The sequence below is a fragment of the Malus domestica genome, chromosome 07 (genome assembly GCF_042453785.1).
Source record: "Malus domestica chromosome 07, GDT2T_hap1".
NCBI classification, from domain to species: domain Eukaryota; kingdom Viridiplantae; phylum Streptophyta; class Magnoliopsida; order Rosales; family Rosaceae; genus Malus; species Malus domestica.
Genome location: NC_091667.1, coordinates 12410584 through 12436884, shown reverse-complemented (window position 1 = coordinate 12436884; position 26301 = coordinate 12410584). Strand labels below are relative to the sequence as shown.

General features: G+C 37.0%; 6 protein-coding genes across 6 annotated transcripts; 2 read left to right on the top strand and 4 right to left on the bottom strand.

The window, feature by feature from the left end:
* Positions 1 to 232: 232 nt before the first annotated feature.
* Positions 233 to 3046, bottom strand: LOC103420629 (uncharacterized). Its single transcript, XM_008358683.4, has 4 exons — positions 2893 to 3046; positions 2277 to 2396; positions 1471 to 1738; positions 233 to 770 (listed from the first exon to the last, which is right to left on the bottom strand). The coding sequence occupies exons 2-4, from the start codon at positions 2358 to 2360 to the stop codon at positions 622 to 624; spliced, it is 501 nt and encodes a 166-aa protein (XP_008356905.1). The 5' UTR covers positions 2361 to 2396; positions 2893 to 3046; the 3' UTR covers positions 233 to 621.
* A 121-nt stretch (positions 3047 to 3167) lies between these two features.
* Positions 3168 to 9315, top strand: LOC103439021 (3-hydroxyisobutyryl-CoA hydrolase-like protein 1, mitochondrial). Its single transcript, XM_008377567.4, has 14 exons — positions 3168 to 3300; positions 3399 to 3479; positions 3595 to 3663; positions 3863 to 3926; positions 4127 to 4206; positions 4447 to 4530; positions 5703 to 5787; positions 7397 to 7482; positions 7576 to 7697; positions 7904 to 7964; positions 8452 to 8550; positions 8672 to 8773; positions 8853 to 8894; positions 9045 to 9315. Exons 1-14 carry the CDS (start codon positions 3172 to 3174, stop codon positions 9168 to 9170), a joined length of 1230 nt encoding a protein of 409 aa, XP_008375789.3. The 5' UTR covers positions 3168 to 3171; the 3' UTR covers positions 9171 to 9315.
* Positions 9316 to 10403: 1088 nt separating this feature from the next.
* On the top strand, positions 10404 to 13893 carry LOC103439020 (uncharacterized). The gene is made up of 9 exons (XM_008377566.4): positions 10404 to 10754; positions 10898 to 10946; positions 11352 to 11440; positions 11561 to 11617; positions 11803 to 11865; positions 11962 to 12027; positions 12313 to 12399; positions 12797 to 12890; positions 13230 to 13893. The coding sequence occupies exons 1-9, from the start codon at positions 10650 to 10652 to the stop codon at positions 13715 to 13717; spliced, it is 1098 nt and encodes a 365-aa protein (XP_008375788.1). The 5' UTR covers positions 10404 to 10649; the 3' UTR covers positions 13718 to 13893.
* A 631-nt stretch (positions 13894 to 14524) lies between these two features.
* LOC103410114 (kiwellin-1-like) lies at positions 14525 to 15283 on the bottom strand. Its single transcript, XM_008348874.4, has one exon. The coding sequence runs from the start codon at positions 15219 to 15221 to the stop codon at positions 14670 to 14672; it is 552 nt and encodes a 183-aa protein (XP_008347096.3). The 5' UTR covers positions 15222 to 15283; the 3' UTR covers positions 14525 to 14669.
* A 1205-nt stretch (positions 15284 to 16488) lies between these two features.
* Positions 16489 to 23455, bottom strand: LOC103439019 (elongation factor G-2, mitochondrial). The gene is made up of 20 exons (XM_008377565.4): positions 22898 to 23455; positions 21939 to 22160; positions 21215 to 21336; positions 20972 to 21122; positions 20651 to 20722; positions 20156 to 20251; positions 19980 to 20068; positions 19829 to 19895; positions 19613 to 19651; positions 19462 to 19522; positions 19002 to 19111; positions 18829 to 18903; positions 18647 to 18715; positions 18451 to 18572; positions 18171 to 18296; positions 17883 to 18003; positions 17638 to 17738; positions 17436 to 17496; positions 17024 to 17077; positions 16489 to 16923 (listed from the first exon to the last, which is right to left on the bottom strand). Exons 1-20 carry the CDS (start codon positions 23309 to 23311, stop codon positions 16819 to 16821), a joined length of 2277 nt encoding a protein of 758 aa, XP_008375787.3. The 5' UTR covers positions 23312 to 23455; the 3' UTR covers positions 16489 to 16818.
* Positions 23456 to 23959: 504 nt separating this feature from the next.
* LOC103439018 (cell number regulator 6) lies at positions 23960 to 26198 on the bottom strand. The gene is made up of 5 exons (XM_008377564.4): positions 26073 to 26198; positions 25821 to 25940; positions 25538 to 25652; positions 24904 to 25169; positions 23960 to 24362 (listed from the first exon to the last, which is right to left on the bottom strand). Exons 2-5 carry the CDS (start codon positions 25929 to 25931, stop codon positions 24126 to 24128), a joined length of 729 nt encoding a protein of 242 aa, XP_008375786.1. The 5' UTR covers positions 25932 to 25940; positions 26073 to 26198; the 3' UTR covers positions 23960 to 24125.
* Between the last annotated feature and the right edge of the window lie 103 nt (positions 26199 to 26301).

Sequence of the window (26301 nt, the reverse complement as noted above, 5' to 3'; positions counted from 1 at the left end):
TACAAGACAAGCTCATTTGTGTTCAATTCTACTAGCTGGGCACACGAAACTTCCACGCACCTAAAACAAAATGGTCCCTCAAGAACTAAGATAAATGGTCCTCAAACCTGACACCAATCTCATTCGGCAAGGAGGAACTAACTTTACACAAGAGGACACAGAAAGCCGAAAAATATAGCACGAAGCACCGATGTGGGGGCTTCCTGACGAACATGCATATGAATTCAAGTACTTTGAGAACCTGTCTTGCTCATTGAATTCAAGTAGGAAAATGAGCACTTCGAAAGAAATAACAACATAAATTCTGGGGACTCATGGAATAGCGCACAAAAATATTGCGTTTAACAACAATTATGAATCCCTTCAATATGATACATCACACTTTTCCTATCCTGCAAGTATGTGACAATTGCTAGCTTTTCGATTCCAATCAATCCCCGTTTTGGCGAAACTTCTGATGTTAACAGCACCAGAGCTACAATGGAAAAATTACGAACGCTAGTCTACACGGAGCTCTGTCTGTGATGGTAGCCAGAGTGATTAACATTCATTCCTTTTCTCCTTAGTTGGGCGTGGATGTGAGGTTACAACAGAATTGAATATTAATCCATCAAGCACAATTCACTTTGGTTTGTCTGTCAGGGTTACCAAGGACTTCAGCACACCCGGACAGATCTTATCAGCAAGGGCACCTTTGCCCGAAATCACAAGGGATTTCTCCTTCACAATGCCTTGCAACCTTCTAGAGTCTAAATCAAGTTGTTCTTGTTCTGCATCCCAAAGGCAACAACAAAAAGTTCAGAATCTTCTTTCTGAAAAATAAATAATGAAGCTACAAAGCATTCAACTTATAAAATAATACATCTATAAAACATAGAAAAAGAAAGCACACATGAAAACTCATGAATTCTGAGAGTTCACGAGCCATACTCCCTACTTTGGCGGTAATAAGAGCCTGGACAGCAACGCAGCAATACATATCTAAAAACTCGAATGAATTCCTCTAAGAAGCGTCAAGGGTTAAGTTTGGGAAATTATGATTGACAAGCAGGAACACTATGAAGTCTGACAAATTAAAAGTTTGCTGGACAAATCCCTCTGATCTTATTTCAAATTTGCCAATGTAATCTGAAGCATATCTTCCTTTTGTAAGCTTAATGGAAGTTGCATTCAGAAGATGGCACCTTCATGAACATCTATAGGCCTTTTAAACAAAACACTAGAGCTTCAAGAGTTTAAGAATTCATAAATAGCTCAACCAATTTATTAAAAGATCCTAAATGGTTTATTTAACCATTTTTGCTCACAAGGGCTACTACAGTGGACATTCAAGATTATTCATTAATCCATCGGGATATGGTTACATGGACATATTGATATGTGAAAGCGTTATACTTCTTACTGATACAGTTGGTATATGTCCCAAATAGTTGCATAAAATGAAAAATAAAAAGCGGCTTGAGAGAAAACCTGTCTCCAAGATGGTATGGGCAGCATGAAATGGAATCCTTGCAAAGACATCAGTTCCTGGGAACATCATCCAAGTACGGTCATTTGAGTCATGGTTGCCACAGGTAGGGCATACCTCCTTCACCAGAGGTCTTGATTGAGGGCCCCCAATCTCCTTCATTATTGACTCAAAAGGAGATGGAACGCTAGTTTTGGTTGTCCGAGCTATCTTCCTCAGAGATGTAAGTGCTTCTCTGTTCCCATTCCTCACCCTGTCATTTTCAACCATCTGCGTTTTCATATAACAAACACAATCCTCCACTGTGTTACTAACAAGACACAATAGAATACATTAACTTTAATAAAACTGAATTACTTCACATAATAAAGCAACTCAACTGCACTGGGATTGTTGACCAAAAACAAAATACACTACAGGGAATGATGGTTTAACAAACCCAATATAATATATCAGTTAGAAAGGGACCAAGCGACCAAGGGAATTTCGAAAAATTAAGCCAGGTAACTAGATATTTTTTTTTAATGTCAACAAGTAACAAAATTTTAATAGATAATTTTGCGTTAACAGTTTCATACAGCCTGCAATATCTAAATTAATAACCTTCTGGTTCCAATCATTTAATCAAATAATTTGTTATCGAAACTTTCCAGTCCTTTAATCTAATCATTAGTTATTGAAACTTAAGAAATACACTGCCATGCTTGAGTTCAAACTTTCCAACTTCACAGCTACATCTCAAAAAATTATCTTTGTTAACGGTAAAACATACAAGTCTGCAAAGAAGGAGGTAGAGGTATAAACTTACCTGGTTTCGAGCTAGAAGGAGATGCTCAGCTTCAGTCTCGAGCTCAATTAAGCTCTTCTGGAACTGCTTCATGGTCTCATCCATTCTTTTCTCCTCAATAAGTATCCACCTAATTGTATTCTGAAACATAAGCCATTACATGCTATTCTTAGTCTCTAAATGAAAAATTTGTCACGGAATAGAAACCAGAAGAGTAGTCTAAAAAGAAACATGCCCGCCGCTTTAAAACCCGGTCATCCCAAGAACAAACACAAAGACGAGCAAATGTGATAATATACAAAGAAAATCTGAAAACGAGTGAAGGGGACAGAAACATAAGAATCTCATCAACTTCCCGAGCAATTTAGACATCTCCCATCAAAATTTTCTTGCTTAGACAGAAAAACATTATCATCTGACTGAAAACTGGCCATATCTTGAATTCAACACCTACTTAGCCTAATATTCAACACAAATAATCATACAAATAACACAAAATAATCAACCATCCACACTCTTAATCTCAAAAATCCGAATTAATAATGCACAAATAATAATGTAAATCCAAAAATCAGAAGAAAAATTAGCAAATGTATTGAATACCCAAAAATAAAACATAAAAAAATCAGAGAAATACCTGATCAAAGAATGGAGACGATCAGACGATTTGTTGGGAGTATTAGTGTGGGTAGATGAGAAGAGGTGTTAAACCCTAGAATTTAAAAAGGGGAAGAACAATACAAAATTGGAAAACGGTGCGATTCATTTGTGATTGAGGATACGCGATGGAAATTGCAAATATTTACAAGGGTAATTTAGGTAATTTACCCGAAATACCCCCCATCTGTTTCCCTGTCAAACGTTGGCAGTATTACTCGGCAGTGCGTTGGAGGAGTAGGATTTGGGAAGAAAAACGATGCAGAGGTTTAAGGCAGCTTTATCGGCCGGAAACGGCGTCCACCTCCGTCGTTTCGTCCGCCATTGCAGAGGCGTATGCTCTCTCCCGGACGCCGCTCTCACCCCAGCTGATAATCTCGATCACCAAGTGAGTCTCTTTCTTCTTCTCCTCCATTACCTATATTTCCACTCCTTCAAATTCAAGCTCGGAGACGTGAAACCGGTATCTCTGTGAGCGTCTCTCAGGTGTTGGTCGAAGGAAAAGCGTGGTCCCGAACGGCAGTTCTCAACAGACCAGCGGTGCTCAATGCTTTCACGACTGCAATGGTGGGGTTTTGTTTCGTAAATTTGATCCTTTTTGTTGGGTTTTTGGAGACCCTTGATTTTGTTTGGGGTTTTGGGTGGAACCCATTGCTGAGAAATCGGTGATTGAATTGTACAGGGGGCAAGATTGCAGAAATTGTACAAAAGCTGGGAAGATGATCCTGATGTTGGCTTTATTGTTTTGAAGGTGATTGCTTTATGTTTTTTTTATTATGTTGCCACTTATTTCGGTTCTCAAATGTCGCTCTCTGTAGTTTAGATTATATTAGAATGTTGCTCGAATAAAATGAAACATAAGTTACTAATTTTTCTCAAAAGATATTTGCTTAGTTGTGAACTCGTGATCACTCAAGTGGCAGCTTACAAATTGTTTTGAATTTTTGAAGGGCAGTGGCAAGGCATTTTGTGCCGGTGGAGATATAGTTTCTCTTTATCATATGATAAACAGAGGTTAGCGCCTCCAATCTGATTTTGCCATGACCCAGATAACTAAATTAGCCCCTTCGATAAGTTTGTGAACAAATTTGTATAGCTTACATGTCTATATTTTATGTCAAATATGATGACTTCAGCTTTTTGTAGCCGGTTTTAATTCTTCTTTTTCTGCTTAATGTCAGACAATTGTATTTATAACGGTCCTGATTGTGCAGGGAAAATAGACGATTGTAAAGATTTTTTTAGGGCGTGCTATACTTTTATATACCTGCTTGGTACCTGTTTGAAACCACATGTAAGTACTCATCATACTTGAAATTGGGGGAACGTGCATTTTAGGTTCTTCATCGTGTATCCTTCTTAATAAGAAAATCTTGTGAGATTCATCTTGCCTCGGTAATTATTCCTCGAGATATAGAATTTTGAATGGTATCTATTTGTGATACTTGGGTAATATTGAATGCTGTCTTACGGTCAAGAGCAACTTGAGGTTAATTTCTGTTTATTTATTAGTTGATGATTGATGTCCATGCAGGTGGCTATCTTGAATGGCATTACCATGGGTGGTGGTGCTGGAGTCTCAATCCCTGGGACATTCCGCATTGCAACTGACAAAACTGTACGGACAGGGATACTTGTAGACATTATTCTTTGTTTCTTTTCCACAAATTTGCTGGCTTGACGATTGGTTCATATCCCATTGTTCTTTTTGAATGAGGAAACCATCAATGACTTTGCTGAAGCTTCTTTAGAACTGAAAATTGGTTGAGGTGTTTTGGGGATAATGTAACACACAAAAACCTTCAAGTCCCTCTAAGAAGTCTTCAATAAAATTGATAATAATGTTGAATCTAATCTGAATATACATCAATAACAAGGGAATTGAAGGTGATTATGAGCATATATCATCTTAGCTTAGCCTCAAAAAGGTGTATGCAACCCAGTGTATACACGTCTTGTGTTGTGTCATCCCTTGCCCCTTTAATAATACTCGTTACAAGCTATGAATAGGTGTTTCAGTGCAGTATTGATTATTGTCTTTACCAAATAGATAACTGTTTTTCACTGCCTGGTCAGGGCTTATGCTATATAAGGGTTTTTTTAGCACCTGATTTGATATATAAAGCTACCCTTTCTCTATAATCTGTGTATATGTCAAATTTGTGTGTCAAACTGGTTTGGCCTCTTGAAATGAGTTCACCTTTATTAGTATAAAAGTAAAATCATGTACCAAACAACAAGTGACTTGTGTTCCTAACTCTGTAACTCATCTCCTCTCCCCTCCCTATCTGTGAGATGAAACTAACTCAACCTGTGGAAATATTATGTTCAGTAGAATCAGTACAAGGCATGTGGAATCCAAACAAAAAAAAAAAAAAAAAAAAAACAAAACTCATAGATGTCCATATTTCTGCGAATAAGTTAGGTGGAGTCAATTCAAACCTTATTGATATGCTTATTTGAAACTCATTTGGGAAACAAGGAACCCTCACCAGTCACTGTACTGTTCATATTTGCTTGTAATTCATGCTGCGGACGTGTGATGAATGATACAGCAATTTTGTACATTGCTTCTTTTATTTGCATGATTCAGAAGGTTTTTCCTTGCTCAATATAACAATTTCTAAACTGAAGCAGTAAGATCTTCATTTTATATTCACCGTAGAGAGATGAGTCAGATAAGCATTTGATATTACTTCTGTGTCTTTTATCAAAAGAAAAAAAAAATTGTGTTTTCTTTACATTTGTCTGCTGGTAGAAGCTTTACTATTGTATACTTGCGATTTGCAGGTTTTTGCTACTCCTGAAACTCTAATTGGTTTCCATACAGATGCGGGGGCATCTTTTTACCTCTCACATCTACCGGGTCACTTAGGTATGCTTTCGTGGTTATTCATGCATGTTTAACTTGTTCATAGATTATTCAATTCGTAGTAAAAGGGGGGAAACAGTCAAGATAAGTCTGCAGATTTCTTTCCAACTGACAGAGAATACATAAAGGTCGTACCCAGTGCACAAGGCTCCTGCTTTACGCAGGGTCTGGGAGAGGATACATATTTTAATAAAAATAATTCATGGGAATTCTTCAGTTTATTATGTGCGAGTCCAAAAATAATTATGTTACATACAGACAATTTCTTGAGAGATTCCCAAAAGGATTTGATATCATCCTCAGAAGGAAAAAATGACTCAATTATCTTCTTTCTTCGTATGAGGTTGAGGAAGCATCTGAGTTATTTAGGCAAAGAATGATGTCGAGCAGCTGTTAAAATTGATATCATTTGCTTCTGCATTTGTAATGTACTTCAAGGTTCTAAATGTTGCTATTTAGGTCATTTTTGACAAATTGTGTAAGTTATAAATTTGTACATTGGAGATTTGTTGAGAATATCGTGTTTAAGAATGTGGAAAATAGAACAAACTCCGGAAATCAAAACAAATAACCAAGATAAATAACAGCAACAACAATCTTTCACTATATCAATAATGAGTACAATAAATAATCTTGCTAAATCTCTAGGACTAGGACTTGACGAAAAACCTGAAAGAACAAGAACAAGAAATACACTATCTCTTTTCTTTTCTCTCGCACACACTTTACAATATTCTCTCACTTAGAGTGGTATACAATTTATTGTTTTGCTCCCTTCTTTCAAAACTAGTACAATAGCCCCTTTATATAGACATAATAAAGGTCTTCTTCAATAAGGATTATTAATCCTAATTGGAATGTAGTTATGAATCCTACTCCAATTGAGAAACTAACTCCAATTGGGTAAACAACTCCAATTGGGAAAACAACTCCAATTGGGAAAATAATTTAATCCTCTAAGACTATAATTCCTTATAGACTTAGGACAACTTATCATGGGCTGGAAAAATCTAACAAGATTGTGATCCCTCATTACTTTTCCAAATTTAGCGTGCTTATTGTTGAGAATATTGCATTTAAGAATGGAAAAAACAAGAACAAACTCTAGAAATCGAAAAACCAATAACAAAGATAAATAACACCAAGAATTTACGTGGTTCAGCAATATGTGCCTACGTCCATGGGACAGCAACAACAATCTTTCACTATATCAATAATGAGTACAACCAATAATCTTGCCAAATAGAGAACTAGGACTTGATGAAAACCTGAAAGAACAAGAACAAGAAATACACTATCTCTTTTTTTTCTCTCGCACACACTTTATAAATATTCTCTCACCCTAATCCCTTGAGTGGTATACAATTTATTGTTTTGCTCTCTCCCTCAAAACTAGTACAATAGCCCCTTTATATAGACATAAAAAAGGTCTTCTTCAATAAGGATTATTAATCCTAATTTGCATCTAGCTATGAATCCTACTCCAATTGAGAAACTAACTCCAATTGGGAAAACAAATTTAATCCTCTAAGACTATTAATTCCCAATAGACTTAGGACAACTTATCATGGGCTGGAAAAAACCCAACACTTATGTCGTTTGCTCTTTGTAGGGGAGTTCTTGGCTCTTACAGGAGACAGGCTCAATGGGTCGGAGATGATGGCTTCTGGACTTGCAACACATTATTTGCATAGTTCAGTTAATTCCAGGAACCTTTTCCACATTTTTTGAAGTTTTAGATTGGTCTAGCTTTGTTATATAACCTTTGTGTTTTGTTTCCTTTTATCCTAGAGGCTTCCATTAATTGAAGAAGAACTTGGGAAAATTGTCACTGATGATCCCTCTGTCGTTGAAGCTTCTTTAGACAAGTATGGTGAAGTTGTTTATCCCATTGAGACAAGCGTGCTTCAAAGGTTTGTTATAATTGGACGAAAGGACTTAGATAGAAATTTAAGTTCTAAGGAAATTCTAGAATGTGTAAACTCGTCCCTGGAATCTCATTTCAAACAAATTTAAATGCATAAACTTTAAAGTTTAGGTTAAAAACATTTCGAACTGTCATTATGTACTCCTTTAATCTATATAATGGCTTTAATTCTTCTATGTCTTGTTTTTATAGGATTGAGTTGCTCGATAAATGTTTCAGCCATGACACAGTTGAAGAAATTATCGATTCTGTGGTAAGCATATATCGATTTTATTAACTTCTCTTTAGTTCAGAACTGTTAAACGAATATAATATTTTAATGATAAATGAGTTCTTCAGCGCTCTGATTGATTAAAATATTTAGGTTTATTGTCATTCAAAATGTTTTGTTTCCACCTTAAAATGGTTACTGCAGTGCCTTGAGATAGTGCTCTCGTTTTAAAATTTCTTCTTGTTTTGTTTTGTTTTGTTTGCATTAAAGCATTTCCCATGTCTGCGAAAATCAAATTGCTAATCTGGTTCTGCTAGAATTGAACACTACTTAAAGGAGTTAAGGGATTCATTTGTTGCACCGTGTCTGTAGAATCTTTAGGTTTTCTTTTGCGTTCCATATTATGGTTGGCTCAAGTTCTTTTGGAAGATCGTAAGTTCCAACACTGACGGGTGCTTTTAATAATCACTATCAGTGAATACGTTCTTGGACGGCATCTAATTGTGTGGATTAAAAAACTAATACGCAGGAATGTGAGGCAGGTAGAACAAAGGATGCATGGTGCATTTCTACTCTAAAGAGACTTAAAGAAGTCTCACCATTGAGCTTAAAGGTTTGCTTGAGATCTGTGAGTCTCTCCCTCTCTCTTGGAAACATGTTTGAGTTGACATTTGTTTAAACCTGTTGCATTATATATACATATATATAATTATATATGAGACCTGTCCCTTCGTTATTAATTGGCGCAGATAAGAGAAGGTAGATTTCAGACCCTTGATCAGTGCTTGGTTCGTGAGTACCGAATGTCCCTACAGGGAATCACTAAGCAGATTTCCAATGACTTTTGCGAGGTATAAATTCCTTCCGTTTTTTCTGATATAATATACAGTAATGATTTGGTAACTATATCTCAGTTGTTGTGGTCATTAGGGGGTTCGGGCACGAGTAGTGGAAAAGGACTTTGCACCAAAGGTATATTTATTCTTTTACCGTCTAACGAAAGTTTGCAGCTTTTGATAACCAAGATATTGATTGGCCATACTGTAACCCCAACTCTTTTATCTTTATTTCATATTGTCGATTCATATAATCGTAACAGGATCATGTTTCTGAAATATGCAGTGGGATCCTCCAAGTGTTGAAAATGTATCCAAAGACATGGTGGATCAATATTTCTCCCCTCTTAGCGAGTTCGAGCCCGACCTAGAGCTACCGACGGAGTTGCGAGAAGCGTTCACCCAGTCCTAGATCCTCCTCCCAAGTCTCTAGTTTTATGTTATTGAAGCTGGCTTGATTCAAAGCATTTGGGTGAACTAGTATTCTTTCATGTTAGCTACTTCTTGAAATTGTACCAGCCCCTTGTTAATAAATAATAAATTTGTATTGAGATTAAGACATTGGGATTTTTCTTCTTAATTCTTTTGGGTGTTCTCAAATGCTTTCGACTTTTTCCCACCACAAACAAGCTCTAATCAACCAAACTTTAAATAACAGGCTCTCACTATCCATTGTTTAGTGCTTAGCTGAGTTAATTTACTACAAATTTTATCTCGAATACGCTTGAGAAAATAAAAAATAAGTTGTTGATTTAGTTTTTGAATTATTACCGATTAAAAATTAAGTTTCTATTTTATATTTTGAAGAACTGTCCTTAAACTCAATAAAAACTTCAATTTTCTTTGTTTTGTGTTAGATCTATTTCATCCAATTCTTTGTCAATTTAGTTTTGAAAGCTATAAATCGTTCAATTATAAGTTTCTCGTAAACTAGGTATTTATACTTGAAAACTCAATCTAACTTAGTTTTTATTCAAAGCAAATTTATATTAATATAAATATGTCGTTGTATAAACAAATGTTAAAATTCAAATATGAAGCGGTCAGTATAATTTTGTTTTGTTCCCCATGTTTGTAATAGGGTAGCACATCTAGTGACATCTTTTGTGTTTAAGGAAGGTGGCTTTCATAGTTGGAATGATTTGAACCGAAGTGGTTGTTCAACACTCTAGCATCTGATGTAAATATTTTGATTCGAATTTAATCAAAATTTCTATAGTTTGAAAAAACAAAACTAAATGAATATTTTTATTTATAGATATTTTTAGTTTTGAAAGCTATAAATCGTTCAATTATAAGTTTCTCGTAAACCAAGTATTTATACTTGAAAACTCAATCTAACTTAGTTTTTATTCAAAGTAAATTTATATTAATATAAATATGTCGTTGTATAAACAAATGTTAAAATTCAAATATAGCCGTCAGTACAATTTTGTTTTGCTCCTCATGTTTGTAATATGGTAGCGTATCTAGTGACATCTTTTGTGTTTAAGGAAGGTGACCTTCATAGTTGGAATGATTTGAACCAAAGTGGTTGTTCAACACTTTGGTATCTGATGTAAACGTTTCGATTCGAATTTAATCGAAATTTCTATAGTTTGAAAAAAAAAAAAAAAAAACACTAAATGAATATTTTTATTTTTCTTCGTTGTTGTAATGTAAGGCGTATAACTAACGAGAAGGTTTGTCTTTGGGTGCAAGACCTATATTAGAGGGTACGAGAAATAAACCCCAAAACCCTAAACCAATTCTCATCGTCTTCCTCCTCCCTCCGGCAGCTGCAACTCCGCCATATCCACTCTCCGGCAGCGCTTCCATACATCAGGCCCCCCAATTCCTCTTTCGCCTTCCCAAACATTCGGGGCGGTATTCTAATTCTACTCTGCAGAGAATGACGACTCGAATAGCTCCGGGAGTAGGAGCCAACTTGCTCGGCCAACATTCCGCCGAGAGAAACCAAGACGCCACTGCGTACGTCGGCAATCTGGACCCTCAGGTTCTCCTTCCCTTTCCTTCTACTTGCATTTTTCTGACTTGGGCTTTTCCATTTTCCTAGTTTTCGTGGCAAAGTTGAGGAATTTGAGCAGCTAGGGTTTTACTTTTGTTTGATTTCTTCTAATTTCTTTTGATTGATTTCAGGTTTCCGAAGAATTGCTGTGGGAGTTGTTTGTTCAAGCTGGCCCTGTTGGTATGTATCTATCAGATCCTGCTTTTGTAGATTTAGATGGTTGTATTATGGGGTAATTTGTTTAAGGTCACAAAATATTTTCGATATTAGGATTGATTTCAACAACAATTTGCGCTTTTAAGTAGACGTAAGAAAGTTTAGCAAGCGGTATTTACCTTAGTGAGTGGAAAGTTGTTGTTATTGACCTTAATTGAAGAAGAGAATTGTTTCAATTGATCTATGTTAGAAAATAAAATGACTATTGACCTATGCCGAAACATGAAATTATATATTGACTTTAATCAAATTTCCTTTTGTGGTGGTATTTGTAGGCTTGTATGCGTGTTGAAACTTGCTAATGAAAAGAAAAATATGAACTCGATCCAATTGATATTGTGTTAATGTTTGTGCTTCTTCATCTTTCAGTGAATGTGTATGTTCCCAAGGATAGAGTGACAAACCTTCATCAAGGATATGGATTTGTTGAATTCCGTAGTGAAGAGGATGCTGATTATGTAAGTGTTGGCAATGAGCCACGATGTGCTCCTGTTCTTTAGTTACTCTTTAGCTCCTCTTTTTGTGTTGAACTTCTCTAATTCTGGTTATTGATTTGTTGAAATTTTACTGCTATGCAGGCAATCAAGGTGCTTAATATGATCAAACTTTACGGCAAACCAATACGTGTAAATAAGGTATTGAACTATCTTTTTTCTAGTTATCACATTTCTGCATTTGGTGTGTTTTGTGCCCTACAGAAGCTAGTATTACGAGAACTCATTTAACAGGGGAAAAATCATTATGTTGACCGTTCAGTCACTGTATGCCGCTGATCATGTATGTATTGGAATTTTGATGGATTGTGTTTTCTTGGTTTCAGGCATCCCAAGACAAAAAGAGCTTGGATGTAGGGGCAAACCTTTTCGTTGGAAATCTCGATCCTGTAAGTTGTTTTGTCATTCTCAAAATCTGTATTGTTAATAGATACTCTATGACATCTGTTCTAATGTTTTGCATTCTTACCCAATATTTCTTGTAGGATGTGGATGAGAAGCTTCTCTACGATACATTCAGTGCATTTGGAGTCATAGTTACAAATCCAAAGGTACTGTATCAGCATGTCTTTTCATCGGCTAACATTTTATGTTCAACAGTTTTTCATAAAATAACTTCTTGGAAAGTATTTTTATCATGTTTTTAAGTTTTTCTTGTTTCATGGTTCCTTTTATATTAAAGAAAATGCTTGGCTGTTATCGTGAAGTGATACAGTATTATGTTTGTGACTGTATTTGGAGGGTATATTCATGCAATAAGTCATTATCAGGTATTCATTTTCTGTGTTAACTGTGATTCTTATGTGGACTGTAATGTTGGTAATTTTCTTTTCTAGATAATGAGAGACCCTGATACTGGAAATTCCCGTGGATTTGGCTTCATTAGTTATGATTCTTTTGAGGCATCTGATGCAGCTATTGAGGTATGTTTCTTTTACTGTTCTCTATTTTGTTTATTTTTTGTAAGCAAGCTGGAAACCAACAATATTTGGATAAGCAAGTGCTTGTCTCTCATTTATCAACTCCTCATAAAATTTGATAATATTTGAAGCATCTAAGGTAGGGCTCTACTTGTAAGTAATAGCTTAATATCTGCTGAGGACTGTTCAGGGTTCTGTGCTGTTATCCTTACGGAAATACAAAGGCTTGTGGAAATGTTTTCTTTGGTTTTGTAGCCTAAAGTCTGAAGGATGTTATTTTGGTTGCATTGTACATGTATCTAATGGTCTTTCTTTGTTGTGGCAATGCTTTGTCGAAATGGTCTTTGTCATGTGTTGAATTTGGTTTCCCTTTTTTTTTTTTTTTTTTTTTGGTGTGTAGGCAATGAATGGCCAGTATCTGTGCAATCGTCAAATAACAGTGTCATATGCCTATAAGAAGGATACTAGAGGAGAGCGTCATGGTACTCCAGCAGGTGAGGCCTCTTGTTTACTTAGCCACTGCTTTAGTGTTTGTAATTTGTCTCGGTTACATGAAAGCTTCTACTTTAATAACACGGAGGCGTTAGACCATGGTAGTTAAATGAATAAATAGTGAGACCCGTACAACTTGTTTTTACCATGATGTGAAAAATGCAATGCGTTAAGTTTTTACTCGGGGTTAACTTAATTTAAAATCAAACAAAGGGAAAAACAAAATCAAGCGAAAACTGTTTGTAGTTGGGTTAGCCTTCAGGGAAGACAAAAATTATAGATTTTAATAGGTAAACTTCATTATTGCTGGACAGTACTAAATTACCGCTATTACTTTGCAGAGAGAGTTTTGGCTGCAAGCAATCCTACTTCAAAAAGCCGGCCTCATACACTGTTTGCTAGTGGTCCTCCAACACTTGCCAACGGTCCTCAGTCCAATGGTACCATGGGTGCTCCTGTGCCTCCACGACCTTTCGCAAATGGTGGTCTCGGTATTCCTCCTCTTCGCCCACCACCCCCGCAAGGCATGGGTTTCCCACCCATGCAGATGGCTGTACAACCAACCTGGCAAGGTCAGCCACAGCAACCAGGTCAAATGCCTCCACCTCAAATGCAGCAATTCAGACCGCCGCCAAACATGCCGCCACCTCCTCCACAGTCCGCTCCAGCTCCTCCAAGGTCGCTTCCGCCACCTATGGCAATGGGAAACCAACAACCTATGTGGCGACCGCCCCCTCCCCCTCAGATGAGGCCACCCAACATGCAACATGCGTCAATGCCCCCACCTCCGCCTCTCAATAACCCTCTGCCACCGCCCCCTATGAATTGACTTACCTCAACAATTTGGTTGTAGAATCTGTACTTCGGAAATTTTAGGACAAGAATGTTGAGGTGATTACTGATTGTTAGAGGCGGCTACTTCATTTTGTAAGAGTGATTTGAGAATATGCTTCCCTTTGTTTCTTCTTATTCAAGAGATAATGGTTCAGTTAACCTACGTGACAATACTCAATACTCAGTGACAAAATCATACGGTTAAAAAACTTGACATGTGAAACTCGTCGGCGTATTCAATTGAGAATTTGAGGGATTTTAATTCTTTTAATGAATTTAGGGGGTATTCAATCCGGATTTTAAGTGATTCTTTGAAATTCAAGATGTATTCAATCAAGATTTTAAAATATTTTATTAAAATTCTTAGAAATCCAGATGTATTCAATTAGGATCTCAAATAAGTCTATAATATTCCTGGTGTATTCAGTTAGGAATTTATTTTAAAGAATCTTAAAAAGTTGAGGAATTTTAGAGAATTTTAGAGATTTTGCAATGGAATTTAACCATTCACAAATCAATTAAACTCCCTTAAACTCAATGAATTTATAAATCTATTAAAATCTCTCAAATTCTTAATTGAAAATACACCAGTCATCATTTCTTATTGTATTTCAATTGAAGGCTTGTCACCCATTCTCCTAATTAAAACTAAACGACCCACTTAGCACTACAGTCCAATAATATTTCTTTTCACTTGTAAGTAAAATGTCTTAAATTCGAATGAATAGCGAGTTTGATATCAATTTATTTCCTCTACTTGCCCTCTTAGTGTAAATATATCGTTGTATCAAAACCAAACCGAGAAACAAAACGGGATGTTTTATGTATCACATAAGAAAACTATGTTCACATAAACACAGTCATAATAGCAACATATTACAAAACACAATCCACGTACATACACACATAAAAGCGATAAAAGCAAGAGCAAGAATATGAACATGTAGCTAAGCATCAGACCATGTGATATCGAGGCCACCCCAGTCCTCCTTGCGCACGCCCAAGGCTTCCCAGACCGCCTTTGAGGCATCAACAATGTTGTTAGGGCATGGAGGTTGGTAGTCATGCTCTGCATCACATCCCATAGTAGAGTCACACTCATCCACCACCATCGCCACCACACTCCGTCCATTCGCACTAATCGTGATGTTGTTATGGCACCTTCCTCCGCCGCTATACCATCCAGTAGACAGCGCCACAACCGGGGTGCTGTCGTTGTGGTATTTGTTGTCGCATTCCGATGGACTGCCTCCATCGCCGCCCGCCTCAAAGCTGTTGAGAGTGAGATAGGCCTTGGTGTGTCCGGACAAAGGCGGTGAACAGGTGTAGGTTGTGTACATTTTTCCTTTGACACAACAGTCGGAGTCGTTTTCCGTGTTGCATTGTCCAGAAGGGGCCTTCTTGCCTCGAATTCGGCCGCTCGGACGACACTGCTGAGCTTCAGTGGCCAAGCAAATTGTTAAAAGGAAAATGATTGAGAAAATTGTTGAGCTCTTCATTTTCTCTATGTTTCTCTTCTCTTTGTTATACTGGTGTGAGATGCTTGATTCGTATGGAGCATTTGAGGGTGGTGTGTGTGTGTGTGTATATATATAGCAATTTCATATTTACCAATTTGGCCTCTTGATTTTGCCTGTATTTTGTTGGTATTGTATTTACATTCCAACAACGTAACGCTACTTTGGGTCATCTTTTTCTTACAAAACGACGTAGCAGCAGTTTCTTTTGCCACGTTGATTATTTTTTATAACCAACCACCACAATCCACCCTTCAAATACGTCGAATCCAAATTAGTATTTTGTTGCCAGTTTAAAATTGTTTATCAGAATTCTCATTCGGATTTTGCTGGATTTTGGATTTTCGAGCGATATCAAGGAGAGAAGAATTGAACACAAAACATAGAATGCAGTTATCTCTCAATTAATTTTGCTTTAGATATTATAACACTCTTTGTTTTGCTTATTCAAAATGGGCAAGCTTGCGGTTAATATCGGAAGGAGGTCTATTAAAAATTTGGAATTACAAAGAGAATGATTTCTACACACGTCTTTTCTCCTTCCATACGCTAATTCTCCTTTACATTATTCGATCAAAATGCTAGAAATAAACAGAAGTGTGCATGAAAGAAAAATGTGGTGGAACTCATTTCCCATTTCATATTTATTTATTTTTTTGGTAAAATAAGGGGGTGGATCACTCCAAAAACTAGCTCAAATAGTTATTACAAATAATTCGAGTCCTAAGGACTCCCATCATTTCAAATAATCGAGTTCTAATCCAATCAATAGGATTTCTCAAGATAATGTTACCTAAGATTCATATTATAGCTCCAATTTTGACAGTACCAACCACCACCATGTTATTCTCCAAATAAACATGCACCCACTCACATTCGACTATGGTATCATAAGTTGTCTCAATAGCAAGAGATGAAAACTGGTATCAATCAAATTATTGATTAAATTAACCACAAACCGAATCCATCTCTACACATGATCTTGAAATAATCTTGTCAACTGCAAATTTCAGTCCAGAATACATCTCTACACATAATCTTGAAATAATTTTGTCAACTGCAAATTTCGGTCCAGAATATAGCCCCCAAATTTCAGCGTCCACCACCTGACCTTTGCCCTTTATTTTACTAATAACTAAACAAATTTTAGGGAGATTTTCCTTGTTTCAATGGATAAATAGAGTTGAAGCACATTACAAAATGCATCAAAAATGGAGAAAAAGAAGGATATGGATATTCCATACATCTATGAGGGGCGAACTTTTAATATTATTTAATGGTAAATAGTAAAATTATTCAACCAAAAATAATGGAAAAGTGTAAACTATATGATACACAGTTGATGCAGAATATCAGCCTATAAGCAATTTAGGGTTGTTCTGGTCTTTCAAAATTATGGATCATGCAAATTACCTGACTCTTTCTTCCTAAAAAATTTAACAAAATTGAAGGTCGAAAAACAGCGTTGTACAAAAAACAGCGGCCTCCGGCAGGAGTAAACGTATCGGTCGAAACACTTGCTGTTTAGCAGCAGTGGTGCTCTTGTAGTTGTTTATCAATTCCATCTGCACGTCGTAAGCTATTCAGCAGCAGTGGTGCCCTTGTAGTTCTTGACCAGTTGCGCCTGCACATCATTAGAAACCGGCGAGTGCTCTTTGTACTCCATTGTGAATTCGCCTTTTCCCTGCACACACAAATATTTTTTAATCTTGCGTGATATTTTTTCGAGTGGGAATTTGGGAAAATGAAAATTTTTGGACCAGAAAGAGAATGTTCTTCATTACCTGAGTCATTGACCGAAGAGAAGTCGAATACCCAAACATGTTGTTCAGAGGGACCTAAAGAGCCAATTACGCGATTTTGTTTAATGACACTCATAAAAAAGAGCCATTAATTTAACGTAATGCAAACAATGCTAGAATCAAATTTAACGAGGTAATTTACAACATTTATTATGTTTATTTACGTAAGCAATTCTTCGAAACAGACGAATGCCAAATTAAAATTTAAATGCTAATGATAATGATAATAGCAAGAAATATCACATCTGCCAAATGTCTTGACAAAAATCAGATCATAAAATTGTTAAGAAGCTTGGGGACACTAACTCCAACTGCAACATTTTCTTTTCCTCAAATTTTCTTAGTGGCATTAAAATCAAGCTGTGCAAACTACACGACCGAAAGCAATACTTACTTGGGCAGTAATAACAGAGTCATCTCCTTCCTGGTCATTTCCAATAATGATACCTTTTCTCCTATCGAATGACAGTGCCAATATGTTCAGTTAATAAGTCGGTGATTAACCCATACATGTTAATAAGTTGGTGATTAACCCATACATTTCGATTATCAAAGAAAAAATAGCGTATTTCATGAAAGTAGTCGAAAACACTCACTTGTTAAGATCGCCAGCAACAGTACCCTGAAACTCTATAGGTACTTTCAATTCCACCAACATAACAGGCTCCAATATCACTGGTCTTGCCGCCGTATAGCACTGTTTAAATATTTCAGATCTCAATATAAATAGTAACCGGAGTGGAGAAAGTTTTGTTGCCAGTAAAATATCATAAAGGCAAAGAGAGCATGGGCTAAATCAATTATTTAAAGAATCACTCCAATGAAAGGATATGGCAAGGACCTTTCTAAATGCATATATTGCAGCTAATTTAAAGGCAAGTTCACTGGAGTCCACGGCATGGGAAGCGCCATCGGTTAATACAATACGAACATGCTCAACTGGATGTCCAATTAATGAACCGCTGCACAAGGGATAGCATTATGAGCAAACCAATAGCAAGGGACACACATTTAGACAAAGGCATTGTACCAATCTAGTAAATTTTACAGGGTAAACATTCCTGAAGAGCTATCGGAGTATCTTTCCTTGTATAATCAACTCTTAAGAACAGGCGGGGGGGGGACTCACGAATTGGCTGCTTCTTTGAAACCCTTCTCAATAGCTGGAATAAAATTTGATGGTATAGCTTGTCCCACAATAATGTTTTCAAATTCAAACTTGGTCTGTGAGTCAGCAGGGAGTGGTTCAATATACCTGCAACATACCAATAGAAGAAGTAATATTACAAACAGGTGAGAAAACACCAAATCAGATTTACAAACCTGAGTACAAGTAAAAATTCATGTAAGTGTTGCATAACTACGATCAGATCCAATTATCGTGCATATAAAGGCATCATTGGACTTACCCACATACCCGCCCATATTGACCTTGTCCTCCAGATTGCTTCTTATGTAAATAATCAAACTCAGCCCGCTGAGTAACAGTCTCTCTGAAGTTAACACGAGGCTTTCCAACAGTGGCATCAACCTGTTTAACACGTATGAGAATAAGAATCAATATATCTGACAATATATATTGCAAAATGAGAACAAGCCAGGTACCTTATATTCCCTCCGAATGCGTTCAACGTAAATGTCCAAATGCAGCTCTCCCATCCCAGAGATGATTGTCTACTCAAGGAACAGTAATGGTTAGGCACAACAATTGTTTCTTGAAGTGGAGAAAATATACTTTGTAGACCAGATTGTAAAATAGGATCATATTAAACATTCAAATATCAGACCTGTCCGCTCTCAGGATCCAAGCCAACACGAAATGTTGGATCCTCTTTCTGAAAACGATTCAAAGCCTTTGAAAACTAGCAAAAAAGAAAGAAATAGACTGATGTAAGCACCACTGAATAATAATACACACAAACAACTCATCAACACACAAAATCGAAAGAAATCTGCTCACTTGTCCTCCAGAATCTTTTGAAACTGGTTGAACAGCTAACGACATCACTGGCTCAGGGACACTCATAGAAGTCATTGTATATTTAACCAACCCATCAGTAAAGGTATCTCCTGAAGATACAAGAAAACATGTCTCAGAAGATATTAATGTAAATTAAAAAACAATAAATAAAGACAAATAGAATGTTAATATCCAGGTCATAAGGCTTCGCCCAAATTAGTTGTCATGCACACAATTAGAGAGTTATGACTTAACTTTGACTCAGAAAATTTAGTTTTTTTATGACTCTATTTAACTTCCATTTTGACATATCCCTCTCTTAAATTAAACGAGACTACTCCTTCCTCTTAATCTCATACGAGGAAAATGCAGCTAGTGTAAATCGAGTAAATGTATATCTTTCCTTTATCCATTTTAAAAGAGAAAAACTGTGATTCCTGCCCTTGAAAAGAAGTCAAACCTGATGCACAGTCCACCCCAAAAACAGCAACGATTTGCCCAGCATGTGCCTCTTGAATATCCTGAAGATGAAATGCACCACAAAAAATGATGACATCAGTGAAATGGCTATTTAAAGTCTAAATTGCAATAACTTTAAACATAAAACTAACCTCCATCTCATTGGAATGCATCCGAACCAAGCGAGGAACCTGTTTCGCGAAAATCAAACTCAGCAAGACATAATTGATATGAAAAATCAATTCCAGAAGATAGATGAAAAAAAAATGGTAGCACGATACAAATATTGCAAATTAAGATCCACAAGGCACAAAGGCTTAATTTGAAATGAGAACTATGAGACGCAACAGAATATTCCTTGAACTCACCTTAATCCTTTTACCGGTATTAATGTTAAAAATAAAATCACCCTTCCGAATGACACCTTCATAGATTCTACATCAACAAAATAATTGTTAGATACATAAATACAAAAATAAGAAAAGCTATGCTACCGTTACAGCACATCTGGGGGGATACCTTAGATATGTTAACTGACCAAAACGCCCTTCCTCCAATTTGAAAGCCAATGCTACAAGAGGCCCATCCGGAGTTCCACCCAATGTAACCTACATCATTGTGGAAGTTCTTTTATTACCCAGGCAGGTTTGGAGAATGAAAAAAGATATCAGAACTAATTTCCATCAACTTAATACCTTCTCTTCATCCTTAGTCTGGTCAAGAGCATAGTTACTGACTTCAGTCGGACAAGGCAAATAATTAAGAACAGCATTCAAAAGTGGCTGTACACCCTGTAATCCATAAATGGCAGAAGATGAAGAAAATTATTCAGAGGCACAAGCAATTAGCATATACAGAATCATTTGCAACTGGTGAAAAAGGATATATACTATTTATAAGAGGAGCGAAAAGTCCCTAAACAGTAAATACAGACAGATTAGATATCCATACCCACTGGGCAATCACCAAATTATCTGTTCAGAAACAACATATTATTTAATCTAGGAGCCACTACTGTATAAAATATAATGCAGTGTAATCTTCAGCAATCAAAATTATTTGAAGACGTTAACCCAAGGGCAGTTTGAATTTGAGTTATGGGGAATGGCAAGATAATGTAACCACTTATGCACATATCAATCAAAAGGAATAGATATTTAAAATAAGAATTAAAGATCAAAAGACAGTACCTTGTTTTTAAATGCACTACCCATGAACACAGGGATAAATTTCCTTGCTACAGTAGCCCTCCGCACAGCTTCCTACTCAAAAGAGAACAGAAGTTTTCAAACTTCAAGAGCACAGAAAGAAAGATATAGATGGACAACGAATTTCCATTGAACAAAAACAAACAGTAGAAATATCACCACTTAGAATTTCTTAGAAAAATATACCAAACCATCACCATGGTAAAAAATAACCAAACACCAAAACCAACATAAATCGAGACAAAATACTCCATAACACATTTCATTTTTCACAATTTTTCTTTTGAATTTGATCCAAAGTACCTCAAGATCAGTAGGTGATATGGGCTCATCATCAAGGAATGCTTCAGCTAGTTTGTCATCAACTTCAGATACAACTTCAATTAGCTCGCGCCTCTTTTCTGTGACGAACTCCTCCATATCAGCAGGAACTTCTTCAGTAACAATGTTTTCACTAAAAGATGCAACAAGACAATAGGAAAAAATTAGAAATGGCAATACACATTCAAAAGGAACAATGAAAACACAATAGTATTAAAAACAGACCCATTGGGACCATGAAAATAGTAAGCTTTCATCTGCACAAGATCAATAAGACCCTTAAAATCTTCTTCCAACCCAATTGGAACTTGCATGGCAGCACTGTGATGGCGGAGCTTAGCCCGTGCCTGCAGGAGAATCAATTTCATTACCACAACAGTTTTAAGGTTCAAAAATAAAAATAATTTATGTATCATGTACAACTATCCTATCAAATTTCATAACTCAATCATCAAGGGAATCTAGCTTGTTAAGTATTCTTAGCTGAAACTTGTGGCATTTAGCTTGCTACTTTAAATGTTTAAAACAAAAAGAAAACCTACGCCTCTGTATCAGGTTGTTGCACAAATTTACAACCATGCATTCGGCAACCTACTGAAAATGAAGCTGATGCCAATCAATCCAACTAAAGACTATTCATAATTCCTACTTAATTTAATCACCTAAATCTGGCAAACAACAATTATATCAACCAAAGACTTTTACATCCCTAGAAATAGAGATATCAAAACACGTAACCATCAAAATCAATTCCTTCTGCAGGGTGTACTACATAACTGAAAAGCTCAGGGCATAATAAGATGGCCAGTATCCTGAGACATTAATTACTGGTTTATGTTCAATATGACAAAGGAAACAGTACTGAATGCTCTATGTTCGCTTGCAGAAAAACGACGAATAAACCCCAAATTTTGTGATATTTCCATGATTAGTTGATTTCAAAATGTACCTGATTCAGAACTTTCCAGGGATCTGCTCCCATTCGGTCAAGTTTGTTTATAAATGCAATTCTTGGAACCTCGTATCTTTTCATTTGCCGATCAACAGTAATTGACTGACTTTGCACTCCACCAACACTACAAAGGACAAGAATGGCACCATCAAGGACACGCAGAGCTCTCTCAACCTCGATGGTGAAATCAACGTGACCTGGGGTGTCAATTATGTTAATCTGCAATACCAAAATACAGGTTCTATAAGATACATAAGAACATGCAAATGATGAAAAAAAAAAGAGAGAGATTATTTCATTCTGGAATGAAAAGTAAGACTCCTAACCTCACTTAACTTTTCGACAATATTCGACAATAAATAGTTTTACTGAAGAGAAGGCAAGAAACGAAATCATGATCTCAATCTTACTTGCTAATTTCCAACAATTTATTTCCTTTTCTAGCAGCATACAGTACTTAATACCGGTTGTTCCAACTAATGCCAAACTAATGTAACATTTTATTTTGCTCTTTACTCCTTTTGTTATTCCCAGGTCTTAACCGAAATCTAAAACCCAGGTCCAACTTCCACAGCCTGTCTTGCATGAAATCAAACTCACTCAAGCCTCTTACGCATTCAAAGTATAGTAGACAGAAGCAACAAACAGAATTGCAACTCAATCTTCTTGTATAGTAAATTTTTCACTGATTCAGAACATATATTTATCTTTCTTTCGACTCATAATTTTAGTACTTCTTAATTAAATGAAACCAACAAGGAAAAGAACTTCGTAATTGATACCCACACTGATTCTGGCAGCATATCAAAGCGATCACCTCTCCATTTTCAACAAATTCATAAAACTGAACAACCCAACTTATTAAAAACCATTGCCAATCATTAAAATAAGTCCCATTTCATTCAAATTCCATTACTTTTCAGGGCAGCGAAAAGGAAAAACCCAATTGCAATCACCTGATAGCCATTCCAAGTACAGTAAGTGGCAGCAGACTGAATGGTGATCCCCTTCTCCCTCTCCAAATCCATGGAATCCATTTTCGCACCCACGCCGTCTCTGCCTCGAACCTCGTGAATCTCGTGGATCTTCCCGGTGTAAAACAGAACTCTCTCGGTGAGAGTGGTCTTGCCGGAGTCGATGTGGGCCGAGATTCCGATGTTCCGAAGCTTGTCCATGGAGTCCTTCCACCATGGCTCCTTGTCCTCCTTGGCGCGCGCGAGGTTGCCGGAGGAGAATTGACGGAAGTGGAAGGAGCCGATGAGGAGGGAAGAGGCTGCCGATGGGGACGGGGAAGGAGGAGACGGCACCGTTCTAGATCTGTAGAGGGTGTAAAGGAGGCGTGGCGTGGAGGGTGGAGGGAAGCGCGTCATGGTTGTGGGGGTCTCTGGTTTTAGGGTTTATGGGGGGGTTTGAGGTAAAACCCTGAACCCTTTAGCGGTCTTGCTGCTCCTGGTTTTGGGGGCGAAAATGCTTAAGAGGGCCTCGGGGAAGGAGGTGGCAAAAGTAGAAAAGTTATGTCGGTTCGGGTCGGAATTTCGGACTTGAGATCCGGTGGTGGCATTGATTGGGAACAAATTTTATATTGTATTTCACACGGCAAGTCTTGAGTTTGAATTTTGACATTGATAATTTACACGGTGATAATCAGGGAGAAGTTAAAATGCATTTGTAAATCTTTCCAACCTAGCTCCCGAAAGGGTAGACTGACACGACGAAACCACCAATTAGTCCATTTTTTTAAAAGAATAAAGAACGCACAGTGATTGCCTTTACTCACGTACTTGAAGTCTTTGGTTTGATTTCCTCCCTCCGCTCTATCACTTGTGTAAAAAAACAATAGTGATGAACTCTAACAAAGAGAAACTACAATAAGACATAACGAGGCCTAGAGATTCCAGCATCAACAACCATCAAAAGAGGTTGATAATACAAGAAAAAATCCTTGAATTTTCTAGCTTACTTTTTGAATTAAAATTTGTTAATATTGCAAAGATGTGACAAAATATAAGGCAAAATCATGGGTGCAATGAAATTGATATTCAAATTGACGCCAATAACAATCCTCATTGGCAAAAAAAATTTCTCAAAAACCTGCAGATTTCGCATCCTAACAACGAAATCCGGGTCATCAAAATTCTGCACCGGTTGATCTTCTATTGACTCGTTTTATATCGAAAGGGAATGCTACACAGGCTGCAGAGCCAACTCCATATTGGTGTTTGGATGACCAGGAGACTCTGAAGACGAAGCTTCAGCATCCTTCTTCTCGCCGGAGTCCATCTCTTGAACCGGTGGAGGGGAAACAACGGTCATTGTTGTGGTTGTGTTATCAGATAAGTGGTTCCTCATCTCCCTGTGCTCTTGACATAGAGCACACCAGTGCATGCAGCAGTGCACCATGCATGGATCACACGGTGAATCCTGCAGATAGGTAAAAAGTTACTTACGAAAAAAGCTCTAAGGGCTCGAAATCCTTCTTTTTCTCATGGTATGTAGGGAAACTCGTCGATAATTGAAAGTTTTGCTTTATCTGAAACGTCAAGCAAATATATGAAAGTACATGATGTCAAAGTAAACACCGATTAAGAAACGATAATCTTCTATGTAAAACCAGCGAGCAAGATTCGTAGCAGACGATATAGATTATTGATTGAGAATATTGAAAAGGCAATTTAAGTCCAGCTTGAACCGGAGGCACAAACACACACACACATGCCCGCCCAATGCACGTCTGCATATTAATTCCGGCTATCATTTGGAGAGTCCCAAATCAACATTTCATCCTAAGACATCAATTCTCCATCATGAGCTGTACATTAAATGTCAGAAAACATAAATTTCGCCTTATAAAAGTAGACGATAAAGGAAATATATCTGATTTTCCATCCTATTTGTTCCCATTTTCGGATTTATTTTGCATGTAATTTGAAGAAGAAAAAAATATGTAGGAACTGAAATTCACCTTGAGATGATATTTCTTTTGCAACGACTGCCTAAACAGACCTGTGTAGATTGCACACATCCACCAGGCAAATAGCAATGTCTCGCAGATGAGAACTGAGGTCTTAGGATCAACACCGTGAAAAAATGCTGTTGCTGCTGCAACTGCAATTCCTCCTTCAACGCACATGGCATGGCAAACACAAGCATTGTTCCAAGGAATTTCTTCTCGTATGGTTTCTACATTACGCCCGAACAACACGCATGGACAGAAAAGTCCAGTCCAGCCTGCAGCACAAACACAAAAAGTAACGAATTATTAACTAATGACCATGGAAGTGTAAGTAACAGGAGATAATCCATGAAGGTAGTGACTTCTATCTCATCCCACTCGACCACATATTCTGAAATCTAAGAAATTTTTCTTTTTTCATCCAAAATATAAACAAATTATCATCTCAGCTAGAACAATAAAACACTCCTCCTTGTTTGCTAAGCAAAGCCTTATGACCTGATGAGGTGAGAAAAGGTTGCATCTTGCAAGCAATGAACTTCCTACTTTTCTAAAACATCGGGTCACATATAACATTGTTCATCTTGTGTGATTAAGGTAATCAATGAAAGTGAAAAAGTGATAAGAGCAAATGAACTCTTACAACTCTCAGGATCTTGAGCACAACCAAATATCCCGGTTGTCCAATCTTCATCAGCTGGGGGTTGGTATCTTTCTGGTAGGGGTTGCCCACATTCCAAGCACTTCTCGACACCTAACTGTCAAAAGAACAACAAGAAAACGTCTGCATGAGTGTTGATTATAACCAAACCGATGAGCTATGAGAACGCATGCTCACGAAATCTCTAAGAATTCGAAAACCAACATCCAGATTTATCATTTTTTTCACAAAATCTGCACCCAAAAAATAAAATTAGAATAAGGACCTGAGGAATTTGAATGGGCTGGTTGAGCTCTCCAGGGGTGATATCCTCGGATGGCGCTTCTTGTTCCCTCGTTAGCTTCACGTACCTCGATTGCGGATTCCCTTCTGCCATCTCCTTCTTCTACATTCATATCAATCTATATAAACACACGCATATATACAAATATACATATACATATACATATATATCCACACACACACACACACACATTATTTGATCAAATAAGATGGAAATTAGAGAGGGAAAATGTACCTTGAGATTGAAGAAACGGAAAAATTACTCCAAAATGTGGAGGATTTTTTTTAGGAATTGTGTCCAAATCTGTTTCTGAACGCAAGGCGTCGTCTTCGGCTCTTCATTCACTCTCGAACGCCATGGGCCATGTTCGTAACACTCCACGTGTCCTTTGTTCCCCAAGGGAAACTAAATTACTCCAAAATTTTATTTCACTCTTTTAACCGTCCACTTACAACTCAGTATT

What these genes read in the sequence shown, in the direction of transcription:
- LOC103420629 (XM_008358683.4), bottom strand. Translation starts at nt 2,360, where the DNA reads ATGGATGAGACCATGAAGCAGTTCCAGAAGAGCTTAATTGAGCTCGAG. An exon ending in TCCTTCTAGCTCGAAACCAG is followed by an intron (nt 1,739 to 2,276) that starts GTAAGTTTATAC and finishes ATGAAAACGCAG; the next exon opens with ATGGTTGAAAATGACAGGGT. An exon ending in CCATACCATCTTGGAGACAG is followed by an intron (nt 771 to 1,470) that starts GTTTTCTCTCAA and finishes TTTGGGATGCAG; the next exon opens with AACAAGAACAACTTGATTTA.
- LOC103439021 (XM_008377567.4), top strand. Translation starts at nt 3,172, where the DNA reads ATGCAGAGGTTTAAGGCAGCTTTATCGGCCGGAAACGGCGTCCACCTC. An exon ending in TTGGCTTTATTGTTTTGAAG is followed by an intron (nt 3,664 to 3,862) that starts GTGATTGCTTTA and finishes GAATTTTTGAAG; the next exon opens with GGCAGTGGCAAGGCATTTTG. An exon ending in TTTCCAATGACTTTTGCGAG is followed by an intron (nt 8,774 to 8,852) that starts GTATAAATTCCT and finishes TGTGGTCATTAG; the next exon opens with GGGGTTCGGGCACGAGTAGT.
- LOC103439020 (XM_008377566.4), top strand. Translation starts at nt 10,650, where the DNA reads ATGACGACTCGAATAGCTCCGGGAGTAGGAGCCAACTTGCTCGGCCAA. An exon ending in TCGGCAATCTGGACCCTCAG is followed by an intron (nt 10,755 to 10,897) that starts GTTCTCCTTCCC and finishes GATTGATTTCAG; the next exon opens with GTTTCCGAAGAATTGCTGTG. An exon ending in GCGTCATGGTACTCCAGCAG is followed by an intron (nt 12,891 to 13,229) that starts GTGAGGCCTCTT and finishes ATTACTTTGCAG; the next exon opens with AGAGAGTTTTGGCTGCAAGC.
- LOC103410114 (XM_008348874.4), bottom strand. Translation starts at nt 15,221, where the DNA reads ATGAAGAGCTCAACAATTTTCTCAATCATTTTCCTTTTAACAATTTGC.
- LOC103439019 (XM_008377565.4), bottom strand. Translation starts at nt 23,311, where the DNA reads ATGACGCGCTTCCCTCCACCCTCCACGCCACGCCTCCTTTACACCCTC. An exon ending in GTACTTGGAATGGCTATCAG is followed by an intron (nt 22,161 to 22,897) that starts GTGATTGCAATT and finishes TTGGTATTGCAG; the next exon opens with ATTAACATAATTGACACCCC. An exon ending in CAATATGGGCGGGTATGTGG is followed by an intron (nt 18,297 to 18,450) that starts GTAAGTCCAATG and finishes GGTATGTTGCAG; the next exon opens with GTATATTGAACCACTCCCTG.
- LOC103439018 (XM_008377564.4), bottom strand. Translation starts at nt 25,931, where the DNA reads ATGGCAGAAGGGAATCCGCAATCGAGGTACGTGAAGCTAACGAGGGAA. An exon ending in AGCCCATTCAAATTCCTCAG is followed by an intron (nt 25,653 to 25,820) that starts GTCCTTATTCTA and finishes TTCTTTTGACAG; the next exon opens with TTAGGTGTCGAGAAGTGCTT. An exon ending in TGCTCAAGATCCTGAGAGTT is followed by an intron (nt 25,170 to 25,537) that starts GTAAGAGTTCAT and finishes TTTGTGCTGCAG; the next exon opens with GCTGGACTGGACTTTTCTGT.